General features: G+C 42.7%; 1 protein-coding gene across 1 annotated transcript in view; it reads right to left on the reverse strand.

The window, feature by feature from the left end:
* Positions 1-13,727, reverse strand: part of NIPBL (NIPBL cohesin loading factor) — a 158,192-nt gene that overhangs the window by 82,051 nt on the left and 62,414 nt on the right. The window contains exons 6-11 of the mRNA XM_040420964.1: positions 12,935-13,086; positions 12,693-12,853; positions 11,014-11,107; positions 8,840-9,448; positions 2,708-3,949; positions 1,625-2,308 (exon numbers count right to left, since the gene is read on the reverse strand). Of these exons, the coding sequence (XP_040276898.1) occupies positions 1,625-2,308; positions 2,708-3,949; positions 8,840-9,448; positions 11,014-11,107; positions 12,693-12,853; positions 12,935-13,086 (2,942 nt within the window). The remainder of the gene's footprint in view (positions 1-1,624; positions 2,309-2,707; positions 3,950-8,839; positions 9,449-11,013; positions 11,108-12,692; positions 12,854-12,934; positions 13,087-13,727) is intronic.

A 13,727-nucleotide genomic window follows, 5' to 3' on the forward strand; every position in this document is an offset into this window, starting at 1 on the left:
TGCTCCCCCCCACTAGTAACCCTGCTCCCTCCTCCTCCTGTCACTCCACTAGTAACCCTGCTCCCCCACCCCACTAGTAACCCTGCTCCCTCCTCCTGCTGTCACTCCACTAGTAACTCTGCCCCCCCCCCACTAGTAACCCTGCTCCCTCCTCCTCCTGTCACTCCACTAGTAACCCTGCTCTCCCCCCCCCCCCCCCCCCCCGACTAGTAACCCTGCTCCCTCCTCCTCCTGTCACTCCACTAGTAACCTTGCTCCCCCCCCACTAGTAACCCTGCTCCCTCCTCCTCCTGTCACTCCACTAGTAACCCTGCTCCCCCCCCACTAGTAACCCTGCTCCCCCCTCCTCCTGTCACCCCACTAGTAACCCTGCTCCCCCCCGTCCCCCCACTAGTGGACCCAAATGGAAAAGATATTCAGTCATGGAAAATTCGGTAACAAAATCAGTGAAGGATCCCTAAGAAATCTACCAGTCTAATACCCTACTGCGGAGCAGCTGATCGGCCGGGTGTGGGGTGTCAGACCTGCAACATTCAGATAAGGATGATCTAACTGGAGGACAGGCTACCACTTGTAAAGCATTAGACAACCCCCTTTAAGGGCTGATGCACACGCCTGTATGTATTTTGCGCAAAAAATACAGATGACGTCCGTGTGCATTCCGTATATTGCGGAATGGAACAGCTGGCCCCTGATAGAACAGTCCTATACTTGTCCGTAATGCGGACAATAATAGGACATGTTCTATTTTATTGCGGAATGGAAATACGGACATACGGAATGCAACTTCCTTTTTCTGGCGGACCCATTTAAATTAATGGTTCCGCATACGTTCTGCAAAAAAAAAAGAAAGAAAATACGTCTGTGTGCATGAGCCCTGAGGCTGCGTTTTTCTTCCTTCTTGAACAGTAGTGAAGGTAAAAAAAATATACATATACATTATTACAGCTTCTACCTCCTGCATTACTGTATATACATATATGTTCTGTTTTTTACATCTAGAAGGAATAAGATCCACCAACACAGCTTTAAAGGGGTTGTCCACTTTTTTTTTTACATTGATGACCTATCCTGAGCACTGCGGTCTCTTCGGACAGCTGATGGGCAAGGGTCCCAGCAGTTAGACCCCATTGATCAGATATTGGTGGGATAAGTCATTCAAATAAAAAAAATTGGACATCCCCTTTAATGGATTTCATGTTGATCTCATCACCTTTGAGGATAAAGAATGTACTAGTAGATTGACAATACAAGACTGCTGTATAAAACGCCAGTCTAAATAAATTACCCCCATTGTGCCATACCAGAGACTATAAGCCAGAGGCTACTTCATTGTATTGGCTGGTGGTGTCCCAGCACCGAAACATTCAAGATGAAACCTTTTGAGAATATCCATGTGAGAACACATTAAGACCCAAGAATCAATTACCCACTCTTCCATTGACAAATGCATTGAAAAAACTCCCAATCATGGACATTAAGAGGTGCGATATCAAACAGGACACCAGCCTTTCTAATACAACCAGACAAAAAAACATTGCTCTTTAATTTCTACATCTGCCTTCAATGAACAATAAGCTTCCCCCATCCATTTCCAAAAAAGAAAAAGCCTTTGCTGCATTACCTTTGCTGGATTTCGATTGCTTGTTCTTATTAGACTTCAATGCCGCCTTGGATTTTTCCTCTCTTTCTTTAAGGAGTTTTTGTACTTCATCCAAAGACATTTTGTGAAGAACTACTACAGGCTTAGCTCCTTTGTTAAGATCTTCCACTAAACCCACTTTATCACCTTTCTGTTGCCCTTTCTGATCTGTTCGCTTAGGCTCCTGGGTGACTTTGCCATCCTTATCCCTCTTGAGTTTTGGAATGACAAAGTTTTTCAGTGTGCCCTGACTCCCACCCAACAAGTAACTTGGGAAACCTCCCTTGTTGTCCCCATGTGCCTTATTCCCCTCCACCTTGGATTTATTCCCATCGGTCCTTTTGTCATCTTTACCAGTTGGCGACCTTAATGCAGATTTATCCGTCTTTGATTTACTTGGGTCTGGTTTACTGTCAGATTTAATCCGTGGGCTTCCCGGTCTTAATTTATGCTCCCCAGAAGAAAGTCTGTCCCGTGACTCAGAATCGTGCCTGAGCTTTCGCTCAGAATTATCCTTTTTGGGAGGGTCAGACTTGTTTCCTTGTTTAGAATCCTGTTCGTTCTTGTTGAAGGACCTCAGAGACTCCGGTTTCCTGACCCTGTGACGATCAGATTCACTCTTTTCTTCAGATTTCTGTTTTGGATTTTCAGGATCTCGCTTTGAAGATTCAGGATCTCGCTTTGAAGATTCAGGATCTCGCTTTGAAGATTCAGGATCTCGCTTTGAAGATTCAGGATCTCGCTTTGAAGATTCAGGATCTCGCTTTGAAGATTCAGGATCTCGCTTTGAAGATTCAGGATCTCGCTTTGAAGATTCAGGATCTCGCTTTGAAGATTCAGGATCTCGCTTTGAAGATTCAGGATCTCGCTTTGAAGATTCAGGATCTCGCTTTGAAGATTCAGGATCTCGCTTTGAAGATTCAGGATCTCGCTTTGAAGATTCAGGATCTCGCTTTGAAGATTCAGGATCTCGCTTTGAAGATTCAGGATCTCGCTTTGAAGATTCAGGATCTCGCTTTGAAGATTCAGGATCTCGCTTTGAAGATTCAGGATCTCGCTTTGAAGATTCACGACCTGGTCGCCCATCCACTTTCGGCTTAGCGGCATCAGAGCGACTTTCAGACTTGACCCTAGGAGAACCGGGCTTTGAATCGGTTTTACTTTTGGATGAATCTGGTTTCTTGTCGGATGAGAGTCTGATGGAGTCTTTTCTGTTATCATGTTTGTGTTTGGGCGTCTCTGGGCGACTGTCACTTTTCTGTCTAGTCAATATCGTACGCTCATCGCTTTTTTGTCTCTGGCCTTCTGGTCGGGGATCACTTTTCTGCTTAGGTGTTTCGGGTCGGCCTTCACCCTTTTGCTTAGGTGTATCAGGTCTATCGTTTTTATGCTTCGGTGTTTCTGGGCGCCCATCACTTTTCTGTTTTGGATTATCAGAGCGTCCATCAGTCCGCTGCTTGGGCGTATCGGGCCTCCCATCACCTTTCTGTTTTGGCTGCTCAGCCTTTTGTTTGGCTTGCTCTGGTTTGCTGTCACCCTTCTGTCTGGTCTCCCGCCTTAACTCAGGTTTTTGTTTGGGAGTGTCCGATTTGCCTTCACTACGCTGTTTTGGAGTACTTGGCTGCTGTTTCTGCTCCTGTTTGTCATCTTCTTTATTAGAGTCACTGACACTTTCCTTTGGTGTCTCTCCCTCCTGGTTGTCACATGGCTTGGTGTCATTTGACTCTGCCTTTACATCCTCCGTTACCTCATCTGTTTTACTCTCCATCTTGTTGTCCTCACAACTTTCTTCAGGCTTTGTCTCGCTTTCTTCAGGCTTTGTCTCGCTTTTGCTCTCTTCACAAACTTTAGGATTTCCAACAACCTCAGGGGTCTCCGCTTTGATGTCACATGGGTTGCCCTCTTTCAGCGACTCCTCCGGCACAAGGTCACCTGGATCTTTAGTAGGTGTGCTTATGATGGATTGCTCAGGATGCTCAGTTTCTGACTCTGACGTCTTTTTTGGAGTCCCTGGATTGTTTTCAGATGTATTTTTAAGAACTTCCATAGGGTCTTCAGGAGGCACAGAAACAATTCCATCATTACAATGTTTTGCTTCTTCAGGTTTCTTTGCCGAGTCTGAGTCCTGAGTTGCAGTTGCCTGAGAGTCCCCTCTGCCAGCATGCAGAAGATCAATGCTAACCATTAAAGCTGGCCGTGACCCATTTCCTGTAGCACTTGTCTCCTGGCAAGCTGGTCTGTTTCCCCCAGTAGCACCTCCAGCTTCTAATGGATAGGAATCTTGCTTCCTCTTCTTTAAAGGTTTATCTGCAAATTGACAAAAACTAGTTTAAAATGGAGAACTCCAGATATTGTTTCATTCATTTTAAGCACTAGCAAATTCAGCTTTACCAAGGCAAATTAAGTTTTTTTTAATCACTTTTTACACCTGTAGATTACCTCCAATGCATCTTTTTAAACACCTCGATTAGGGTCCATTCACACATCCGTATGTGTTTCGCGCATCCACAAAACACAGACACCAGCAATGTGCGTTCCGCATTTTGTGGATATAGTGCGGCCCCATAGAAATGAATGGGTCCGCAATTCCGTTCCGCAAAATGCGGAACAGAATTGCGGACGTGTGAATGGAGCCTTAGGGCGTTTCATTTTGTAATGGAAAAAAATAAAAATTTTGCAGACTTTGCTTACACCCCGAGTCTCAGTGATGAAAAAGATATATATCCCAGAAGATTGGATATTATTTAGAGGTTGCACGCTTTGATCAGTTTTGTAAAAGTAGGCCAAAAAAGGCCAAAAACATCCAAAAAAGATTTTTGGATGTTAATTACTTTTATTGGGAAAACTAGAAATCAAACTTACAATATTAAAACGAAACACTAAGATTAATATGTAGTACGATGGGCAAAACGTGTTAAATTAATCAACTTTGAACGATGCAATCCCTTCTTTTGTTAGGTTGGTGACGACTTTACTGTGATGTTTTACTTCCCTCAACAAGAATAGTTTTTGTTGTTTGTCCCTGACCGATTCGTTAGACTTTATCAGAGCGATCCCTCTTTCTGCGGTATCATTGACCATCTTAAGAGCGTTCACATGGCTTCTTAGAGAATCACTGCAGTATTCTGTCACGTCGTGGATCCCAAACAATTCAAAGAACGTCTTGGGTTTAATTAGTAACGAAATGGCTCAGGTCTTTTCCTTCAAAAACGAGGTTTTTCTTTGCAGGTTTGGTTTCTAAATTTTTAGTCCTATTTTCCTTAAGAGCCTGAGTAATACGTTCCTCCAAAAAAGCCAATCCTACGTTTGTTTCTGACAGATACCAAAGATGTCTCTTAGCAACTGTGAGAGCACTTTTTTTGACGTCTGCATCTGGGTAAGTGCTCAGGAGCATATCCAAAATGATTCTTTGGAGCCCATCGACTTTCAATGGCCTTGTGCAAAAAGCGAACATATATGAGGCTGACAAAATGTGCAACCCGAGGAATATTCAACTGTTTAGTGAAGAGGACAATATTAAGTGCATATATTGCCTTTGTCATCCACCTTGCTGGATGCAGAGCCCCTGGGAGCCTGAAAGTGAAGTCGTTATTAGACCCAACCTCCTAGGTACAGGAGAGCGAGTAGTAAGAAAAGTGATCAATGTGTGCAACCCCTAAATATTATCCAATCTTCTTTGGCATATATATCTTTTACATCACCAAGACTCAGGGCGTCAGCAAAGTCATATGAAAAAAGATTTAGAGAAGTTATTCACAAGTATGCAAAACAAGGTAACAATTCATGAAAGGATTACAACAAATTATCATTATATTAGGTCTTAAAAGTCCACAAAAATACTCAGCGTGGTAAAGTAAAAATCAGGTACCACTACATTTTGCAATGAAAACATTTCCAAAGCTGGCTGTCAAATTCGCCAAAGAGGACGAGAAAATGTTCTGCACTGACAAATGTCGGATAAATGCGAAATAAAGCGTGTGATGTGTGTAGCACTTCCTGGAGAAGAACATGCTCTTACTGTGTACAGTTTAATAGACAGTGCTAATTATACAAATTTTAGTTTTTCATATTTTTACTGTATTTTCAGTCCCCTCAGGGGACTTCAGCACGCTGATCGCTTACCATGGACTACAATACTATTGTAGCCTATGGGAATTTTCTGCACTGCCTATTATAGGGAATCTGGCAGCAGGTACATCATTATGAAACCAACTTACATGGAAGATGCATGCTCATCAGTACTTTGCAATGGTGGCCCCTTTGTGTAGAACGCAGCGTATTTGTTTTATGTTAATTAGCCTCTGGGTGCGACAAGGATGGTGCGGTTGCGCCTCAGGCTCCACACCTTTCCAATACCTGCTCACCCAAACCATTTTAAGTAACAGGGCCAGGCAGTGAAGATGTACAGTACTCAACGCCTGGCCCTGAAGTCTCATGGGATGGAGCTCCCAGCGGGCGCACCGAACGCACTGCAGTCAGACCGTGCTTGGCCCTGTCATTCAAAGTGATGGGGGGAATGGAAAGGAATAGAGCCTGAGGTGCAACAGCACCACCCTCTTTGCACCTAGGGGCTAATTAGCATAACATAAAAATGTTGATGTCTACACAAAGGAGCCACATATTTAACGCCCAGCGCCGCTCCGCGGCAGGAGTCCGGCAGTCAGCGATAGCCGTACCCCTGCTGTATGCTCCTGCATCGGTAAAATCACATATGCCGGCGCATTAACCCCTGAACGGCCACACGGTCAGCGCTGACCGCGTCACGTGCGATGTCCATGCAGGGAGGAAGCAGCCATCGAGTCCCCGCACTGCTGTGACGGGGACCAGATGGCAGGGAAGGCAGCCCGATGACTTCCTTAGGCATCGTGGCTGCCTTCTGGGAGAGCCTGTGAGATCAAGCAGGCTGTAAGTGTATTACAGTCAGTAATACACTTACAGCCAATGCATCACAATACAGAAGTATTGTAATGCATTGTAAAGGGGATCAGACCCCCAAAAGTTCCAGTGTGGGACAAAAAAATAAAGTGAAATAAAATAAAAAGTTAAGAAAAAAAAAAAAAGAAGTTTATTTTGCAAAATAAAGGGAAAAAAAAAAAAAAAAAGTAGACATTAGGTATAGCTGCGTCCGTATCGACCGGCTATATAAAAATATCACATGACCTAACCCCTCAGGTGAACACCGTAAAGTGCAACACCAAGCGATCAAAAAAGCATATGCCCCCCAAAATAGTACCAATCTAACAGTCTTACAAAAAATTAGCCCCTACCTAAGACAATCGCCCAAAAAATAAAAAAAAACTATGGCTCTCAGACTATGGAGACACTAAAACATGATATTTTTTTTTTTTTTCAAAAATGCTTTATTGTGTTAAAAGTAAAAAAAAAAAAAAGTTGACATTTGGTATCGCCACATTCGTAACTGCTCTATAAAAATACCAAATCACCTAACCCCTCGGGTGAACATCGTAAAAAAAAAAAAAAAGCCATTTTTCACCTTATATCACTAAAAGTGTAATAGCAAGCAATCAAATAGTCATATGCACCCCAAAATAGTGCCAAACCGTCATCTCATCCCGCAAAAAAAGTTAGACCCTACCTAAGATAATTGCTAAAAATATTTAAAAAAAATAGGGCTCTCAGACTATGGAGACACTAAAATATGATTTTTTTTTATTTTTTTCCCATAAATGCTGTTTTTGTGTAAAACAAACAAAAAAGTATACATATTTGGTATTGTCTCGTCCGTAACAACCTCCTCTATAAAAATACCACATGATCTAACCTGTCAGATGAACATTGCAAATAAAAAATAAAAACGGTGCCAAAACAGCTATTTTTTGTTATCTTGCCTCACAACCAAAAATCATATGTACCCTAAAATAGTACCAACAAAAAGTGACACTGGTCAGATTTGCTAAAAATGGCCTGGGCAGAAAAAGTGAAAAATGGCTGGGTCATGAAAGGGTTAAATAGGACCAAGACCAAGTACTGATGAGAGTTGCACACTCATGTAAGTTGGATTCATAAATATGTATCTGGGAACAGATTCCCTGCCTGACATACTACACTGCAGTCAATGACTGACCTTCCGCGGTGACGTGTCCCCAAGAGCCACGTGACCTGGCAGTGGCATGCCATTTGGAAACACGTCAAGGTTGATGCCAGTCATTGGCTGTGGTGTATACGACCCTGTCTGTGCCGGACGTTTACATACAGAGACCAGAAAAAATGTGAAGGCAGTTCAGAACCGAGCGGAGGTGAGCAGGCAAGTAATCTTCCTTTTACACAAAACAAGATAGATAATGTTGGATCCCCCTTTAAGGGATTAAAGTGGTATTCCCATCACAGACGATGGGGGCATATCGCTAGGATCTGATCGCTGCTCCCACCTCTGGGACCAGCACCTACACGGAGAACGTGAGTGGGAGCTGACGGAAATAGCAGAGCCAGCTCCCCTATTTTCAGCGGCCCCATAGAAATGAACGGAGGGCGGCTGCGCATGCAAGAGCACCCTCCTCAACCCATTGTCAGTGTAGGTTTGGGTCCCACTGATCAGACACAATGGGGGCATATCCTAGCGATATGCTCCCTTTGTCTATGATGGGAAAACCCTTTTAAGGTTCCATTCAGAGAGATGATGTTCCTGTTCCTGTGCAGTCAATAAAGGTATTCACACATTAGCTTTTTTTTAAGTGGACTGTGGATCCTAACAAAATAGAGGTTTAAAAAAAACCAAAAAAAAAAAACTTTACAGCGTGTCTTATTCTGATCAGAGTTTCAGATCACCACAGCCAATGCCATGGTGCAGTCTGATATTTCCTTGGACTGCACCCAAAGTGCTTGGGGGTGCCAGTATGTAATGTATTGGCTGCAGTTTGGGGGTGAATACCCCCCAAACCTGCATACAGCCCAAAGATGATCTCCAGGATGCCTACGTAATAGCACTACAGACTATACTATTTCATACAGCTGAAAAAGGTATACTAAAAAGGACACTCTTTCACCCTTCATCAGGTTGATGTATACATGCCAGGAACTTTACGAGGACATGTAGCAACTGGATATGCAAACGCAGTGTAAGTTCAGCCTTACTTTTAGCATTTAATATATGGCTATCCTTTTTACTTATCCGAAATTTCCACGTGAAGTCACAAATCAATTTGGCATTCCTTCAAGTAACTACAATGTCCATGTTACCTTTATCCTGAACTTCTTTTGAAAAGCGCTCCCTCTCAATGGCAGATTCCCGCTCTATCCTCTCTATTTCCGCCAGAGCATCCAGTTCAACTTCGTCATATGGCGTTATGTTTCCTGTTTGTTGTGTTTGTGACTGAGCCACGGGAGGTTGAGACGGTTTTGCAGTTGCAGACGTGTTGGGCTGTAGGACGGGCACTTGCAGGAATTCATTCTGCTCTTGGAAACAAGCGGCAGCGTTTAAAGGACGATTTACGTCTTGTGGAGTGACTGGCGTTTTTGATGCGTGCCCAGGGTACTGCACATTGAAAGAGGAGTCACCCTCCGAAACGTTACTGTTCTCCATGCTGGAGAGAATGTCTCCCTGCTGGTCCATTTCTGAAGATCTTACACGTGACAGTCTTAATGTGAGTTTGGTAGAGTCCTTGGAGGGAGAACTAATGATGTCATACATTGCTGACTTTTCACTTGACTCCTTCTCATCTTTGCTCGTCTTTAACTTTTTCTGTCTTTTTAGCTTTCTGTCAGGGGAGTCCAGCAAAATATCAGGAGGAGCATCTCTCGGAGAGGTGTAGGGAGGAGGTTGCGACTGAAGAATTAATGATCTTGATCCTAAAGAAGCGTAAATGAGAAGTGATTAGGATAGGATTATACATGCATAAAGCACAGCACATTTCATACTGCATATTTCAGAGCATCTAATGCAAACCAATATTACATTAAATCCTTATGAGAGCTTTAATTAAATTACACCTTATTTTTAAAACCATTTTTTCAAGAAACTGTACTGCACAAATGTGTCTAAGGCTACTTTCACATCTGTGCTTTTCCTTTCCGGTATGGAGATCCATCATAAGGGACAAAATTGAACTGAACGGGATGTACCAGAATGCATTCCATCCCGTTCGGTTGCTCTCCTATGCTGGACAGAAAAACACTGCAAGCAGCATTTTTGAGTGCGTCATGGGATGCGAAGCAAGACAGATCCGGCATGAAACAGTTTAAGTCAATGGTGCCGGATTTGTTTTCTCGGGCACAAAAGAAAACGGATCCAATACCCATTGACTCAGGCTACTTTCACACGTTTGGTGCGGATCCGTCTTGTATCTGCACAGACTGATCCGCACCGATAATGCAAACGCTTGTATCAGTTCATAATGGATCTGTTTGCATTATTCATAAATAAATAAAAAAAAGTCTAAGTCAAAACGGATCCGTCTTGACTTACATTGAAAGTCAATGGGTAACGGATCCGTTTTCAATTGCCCCATATTGTGTCAGTGAAAAACGGATCCGTCCCCATTGACTTACATTATAAATCTGGACGGATCTGTTTGGCTCTGCATCGTCAGACAGTCACCAAAACGCTGCGTTTTAGTGACCGTCTAAGAAAAACGCAACGGAGACCAAACGCAGCCAAATTGATGCATTCTGAACGGGTCCTTATCCATTCAGAATGCATTGGGGCTAAACTGATCCGTTTTGGGCCGCTTGTGAGAGCCCTGAAACAGATCTCACAGGCGGACCCAGAAACGCCAGTGTGAAAGTAGCCTTACAATGGTTTTAGTGGCACGGCTACTTTAGAGATAGTACAACCGGACCCGTTCATAACGGATGCAGCCGGTTGTATTATTCTAAAAGAAGCATTTTTGCTGATCGATGACGGATCCAGAAAAAACGCAGATGTTAAAGCAGCCTAAGAGGTTTGTCTGTGGGTGTTCAGACCAAGTGTGTTGGACATTGCCCAGCAGTAAATGAGCTCACAGCCCATCCTTGTTGCAGACATTTCTGTTACAGTCCCACACATGTCAATAGGATTTGCAGAAATCAACACGCTGCAGAACCAACCCCTTTCCAATGAGTGGAACTGATTTTTAGTAGCAGAAATGTATGACATGTGAATATACCTCAAGAGGGCATGGGAAGAAAGTGTATTAAAGTTATCCTCCTAGAGTGTAGAATATACACACACACACACATATATATATATATATATATATATATATATATATACACACACACACCCCTCATTCCAAGGAGATCTTTTGCTCTACATTCAAGTGATATTGTGATCTCAGACCACCCGTTTAAGGAGCGGATGACTTCTTTACTGGTTTGTCTTTTCCATAAATTATGTTATATGACACACAGGGAAATATTAGAGAGTCAAAATTTACCTTTCGGTGTTCCTTCGCTTCCAGCAGGAGAGCACACTGACTGTGGGGATCGTAGAGGAAATGAGGCAGCATTCCTTATTGAAGAATCACTATCCTGTGAACAAAGAACAGAAATGTTTAAATTAAAATACATGTGCAAAAAAAAAAAAAAATTATCCAAAGAAACTAGCACATGACAGGGAATGCAGGTCTTAGTTGGACCGCTAGAGATGGATTTGTTCCTCCAGATTGGTACAAGGTATTAATCTCTCAAAAAAAACATTCCATGTTTACAATGTAATATGACCGTTTGCTGAAGTAGTGTAAAGCACTTCAACACCAGGTTACACTGCGTGAGTATACATAGGGGTAAATTTATAATGAGGATAACATTTGAAGTCAGTGATACGTTGGCATACTTTGTGCCAAATTTCAGAAGTCACATTGTCTGTAACTATGTCTGATAAAGATACATTTTATCTTTAAACGCAATACTTGTGTAGAAATGCGACTCCAGTTGTTTTTCACTCCCCTTCTCCCCCATGGAGTGAGTGTGCAACATTTTATTTATTATTTTAAGATTTTTTTCAGAAAGTCACAGTGATTATTCTGGAGTGTAACGAATTTACATAACTAACCACGCAAGCTTTCCCACCCACTTTCAAAAACAGGAGAGGGTAATGTAAATGCAAATATTAGGCAAGTAACCTCAAAAAAAAGTCACAAAGCCCAATGTTTGAAGACAAACCTGGAGCGCAGGATGTGAAAATGCCCCATAAGGCCTCATGAACATCGACTGCAAATTGCGGTCCGCAAATGCACAGGCACCAACCGTAGGGCTGCCGCATTCGAACTTGGACCAATTCACTTTTTTTGTGGTGCAGAGGCACAGACAGAAATCCCACGGAAGCACCGTTTCACACCGACCTACCGAATTGCAGACCCATTCAAGTGAATGGGTTTGCATCAGTGATGCGGGGAGCACAAGGCCGGACCTGCTGTTTGCGGCCCACAATACAGCCACAGCCGGGCAACGGCCTAAGGTTTATACTATGCAACGTATATCTACACATTTTCACATTAAAAGCAGCTACTCTTAAAACACATGTAGACGCTGTACTGCCTAGCTTCTGGAGTCTGCACTTAAAGTGGTTGTCTCACTTCAGTAAGTGGCATTTATCATGTAGAGAAAGTTAATATAAAGCACATACTAATGTATTGCGATTGTCCATTGCTTCCTTTGCTGTCTGGATTCATTTTTCCATCACATTATACACTGCTCGCTTCCATGGTTACAGACCACCCTGCAATCCAGCAGCAGTGGTTGTTTGCACACAATAGGAAAAAGCGTCAGCCTCTCTGGTGGCTGGGACCATCGGAGAGCATATAGGCTAGCGGTTTTTCCTATAGTGTGCAAGCACGACCACCATTGATGGATTGCAGGGTGGTCTGTAACCATGGAAACGAGCAGTGTATAATGTGATGGATAAATTAATCCAGCCAGCAAAGGACACAATATGGACCATCACAATACATTAGTAAGTGCCTTGTATTAACTTTCTCTACTTTTAAGACAAAGCCATATGAGCAGCTTTACGTGTGGTGCCACAAACGCAGCTGCAGACAATGCTTGTTCCAGTGGCCCCTAGAATAGATTAGGATTACAGTATTCACCCCAACATAGATATCTATGGACATACCTCACTGCCCAGTCTATGTACCATCTGCAGATAGTCCTCACTAGTGTTGTGTCTGGAGTTATCAGCATGGTGGTTTGCAGAGTTCCCTGCCAATTGGCCAGAGACTTTGTTTTCATGCAGGTTCCTCAGACCCCCTGCCACAATTGGACTGGAAACAGAAGCTGTCGAAGACAAGACCAGAGTTATTACAATCAACTACTTGGAGTGTGACAGCAGCCATTCAATGTGCCTCTCTCACTAACCTTGCTGCATTTGTTGATGTTGTGTGTAACTTCCAAGGTGTGGGTATGGCATATATCCTGCAGGACTTTGGGGAGCATAAGGGCTAGGAACAGGGCTGTTTTGCTGGCCAATAAATCGATTTGATGAACTGGTCTGAGGTGGCACAAATCGACTGAAAGAGAAAGGGAAAGTTTTTAACTGTTCATAAATAATTCACTTCTTTTCATAGGAATAAACCGGCATATGGTGACAGCACTGAATAACATATGTAGAGCTGATGATATTTAAAGAGGGCCTCTCCTGACATGCCTGTTTTAATAACTTCATGCATTCCCCATGTAACAATTCTGGAACCACCCCCAACTGGTTACCTCCCCTCTGTATCCTTACTGCAGACTGCAAGTGTGAATAATAAAGGGATGGCACAACATAGAGCCATAAGAATAGATGCTGTAGAATGGTTATTACATGGGGAATGCATGCAGCTATTAACACAGGCATGTCAGAAGAGGTGAAAGGTCCTCTTTAACTGATAAATGAACCCAAACATATCCCTACCAAAGTAGTCAACTAGAAGCCTATACCATACAATAATAAAAAAATGATTGAATATATATATATATATATATATATATATATATATATATATATATATATTGCTGACACTGGGTGAATAAACTTCACGTTTTCTGCTGAAATCCGTGGTGTGCTGCTGGCTATATATATACACATATATACATATATATACACACACACATATACACACACACACATATACACACACACACACACACACTATATATATATATATAT

The sequence above is a fragment of the Bufo bufo genome, chromosome 2 (genome assembly GCF_905171765.1).
Source record: "Bufo bufo chromosome 2, aBufBuf1.1, whole genome shotgun sequence".
NCBI lineage: Eukaryota > Metazoa > Chordata > Amphibia > Anura > Bufonidae > Bufo > Bufo bufo.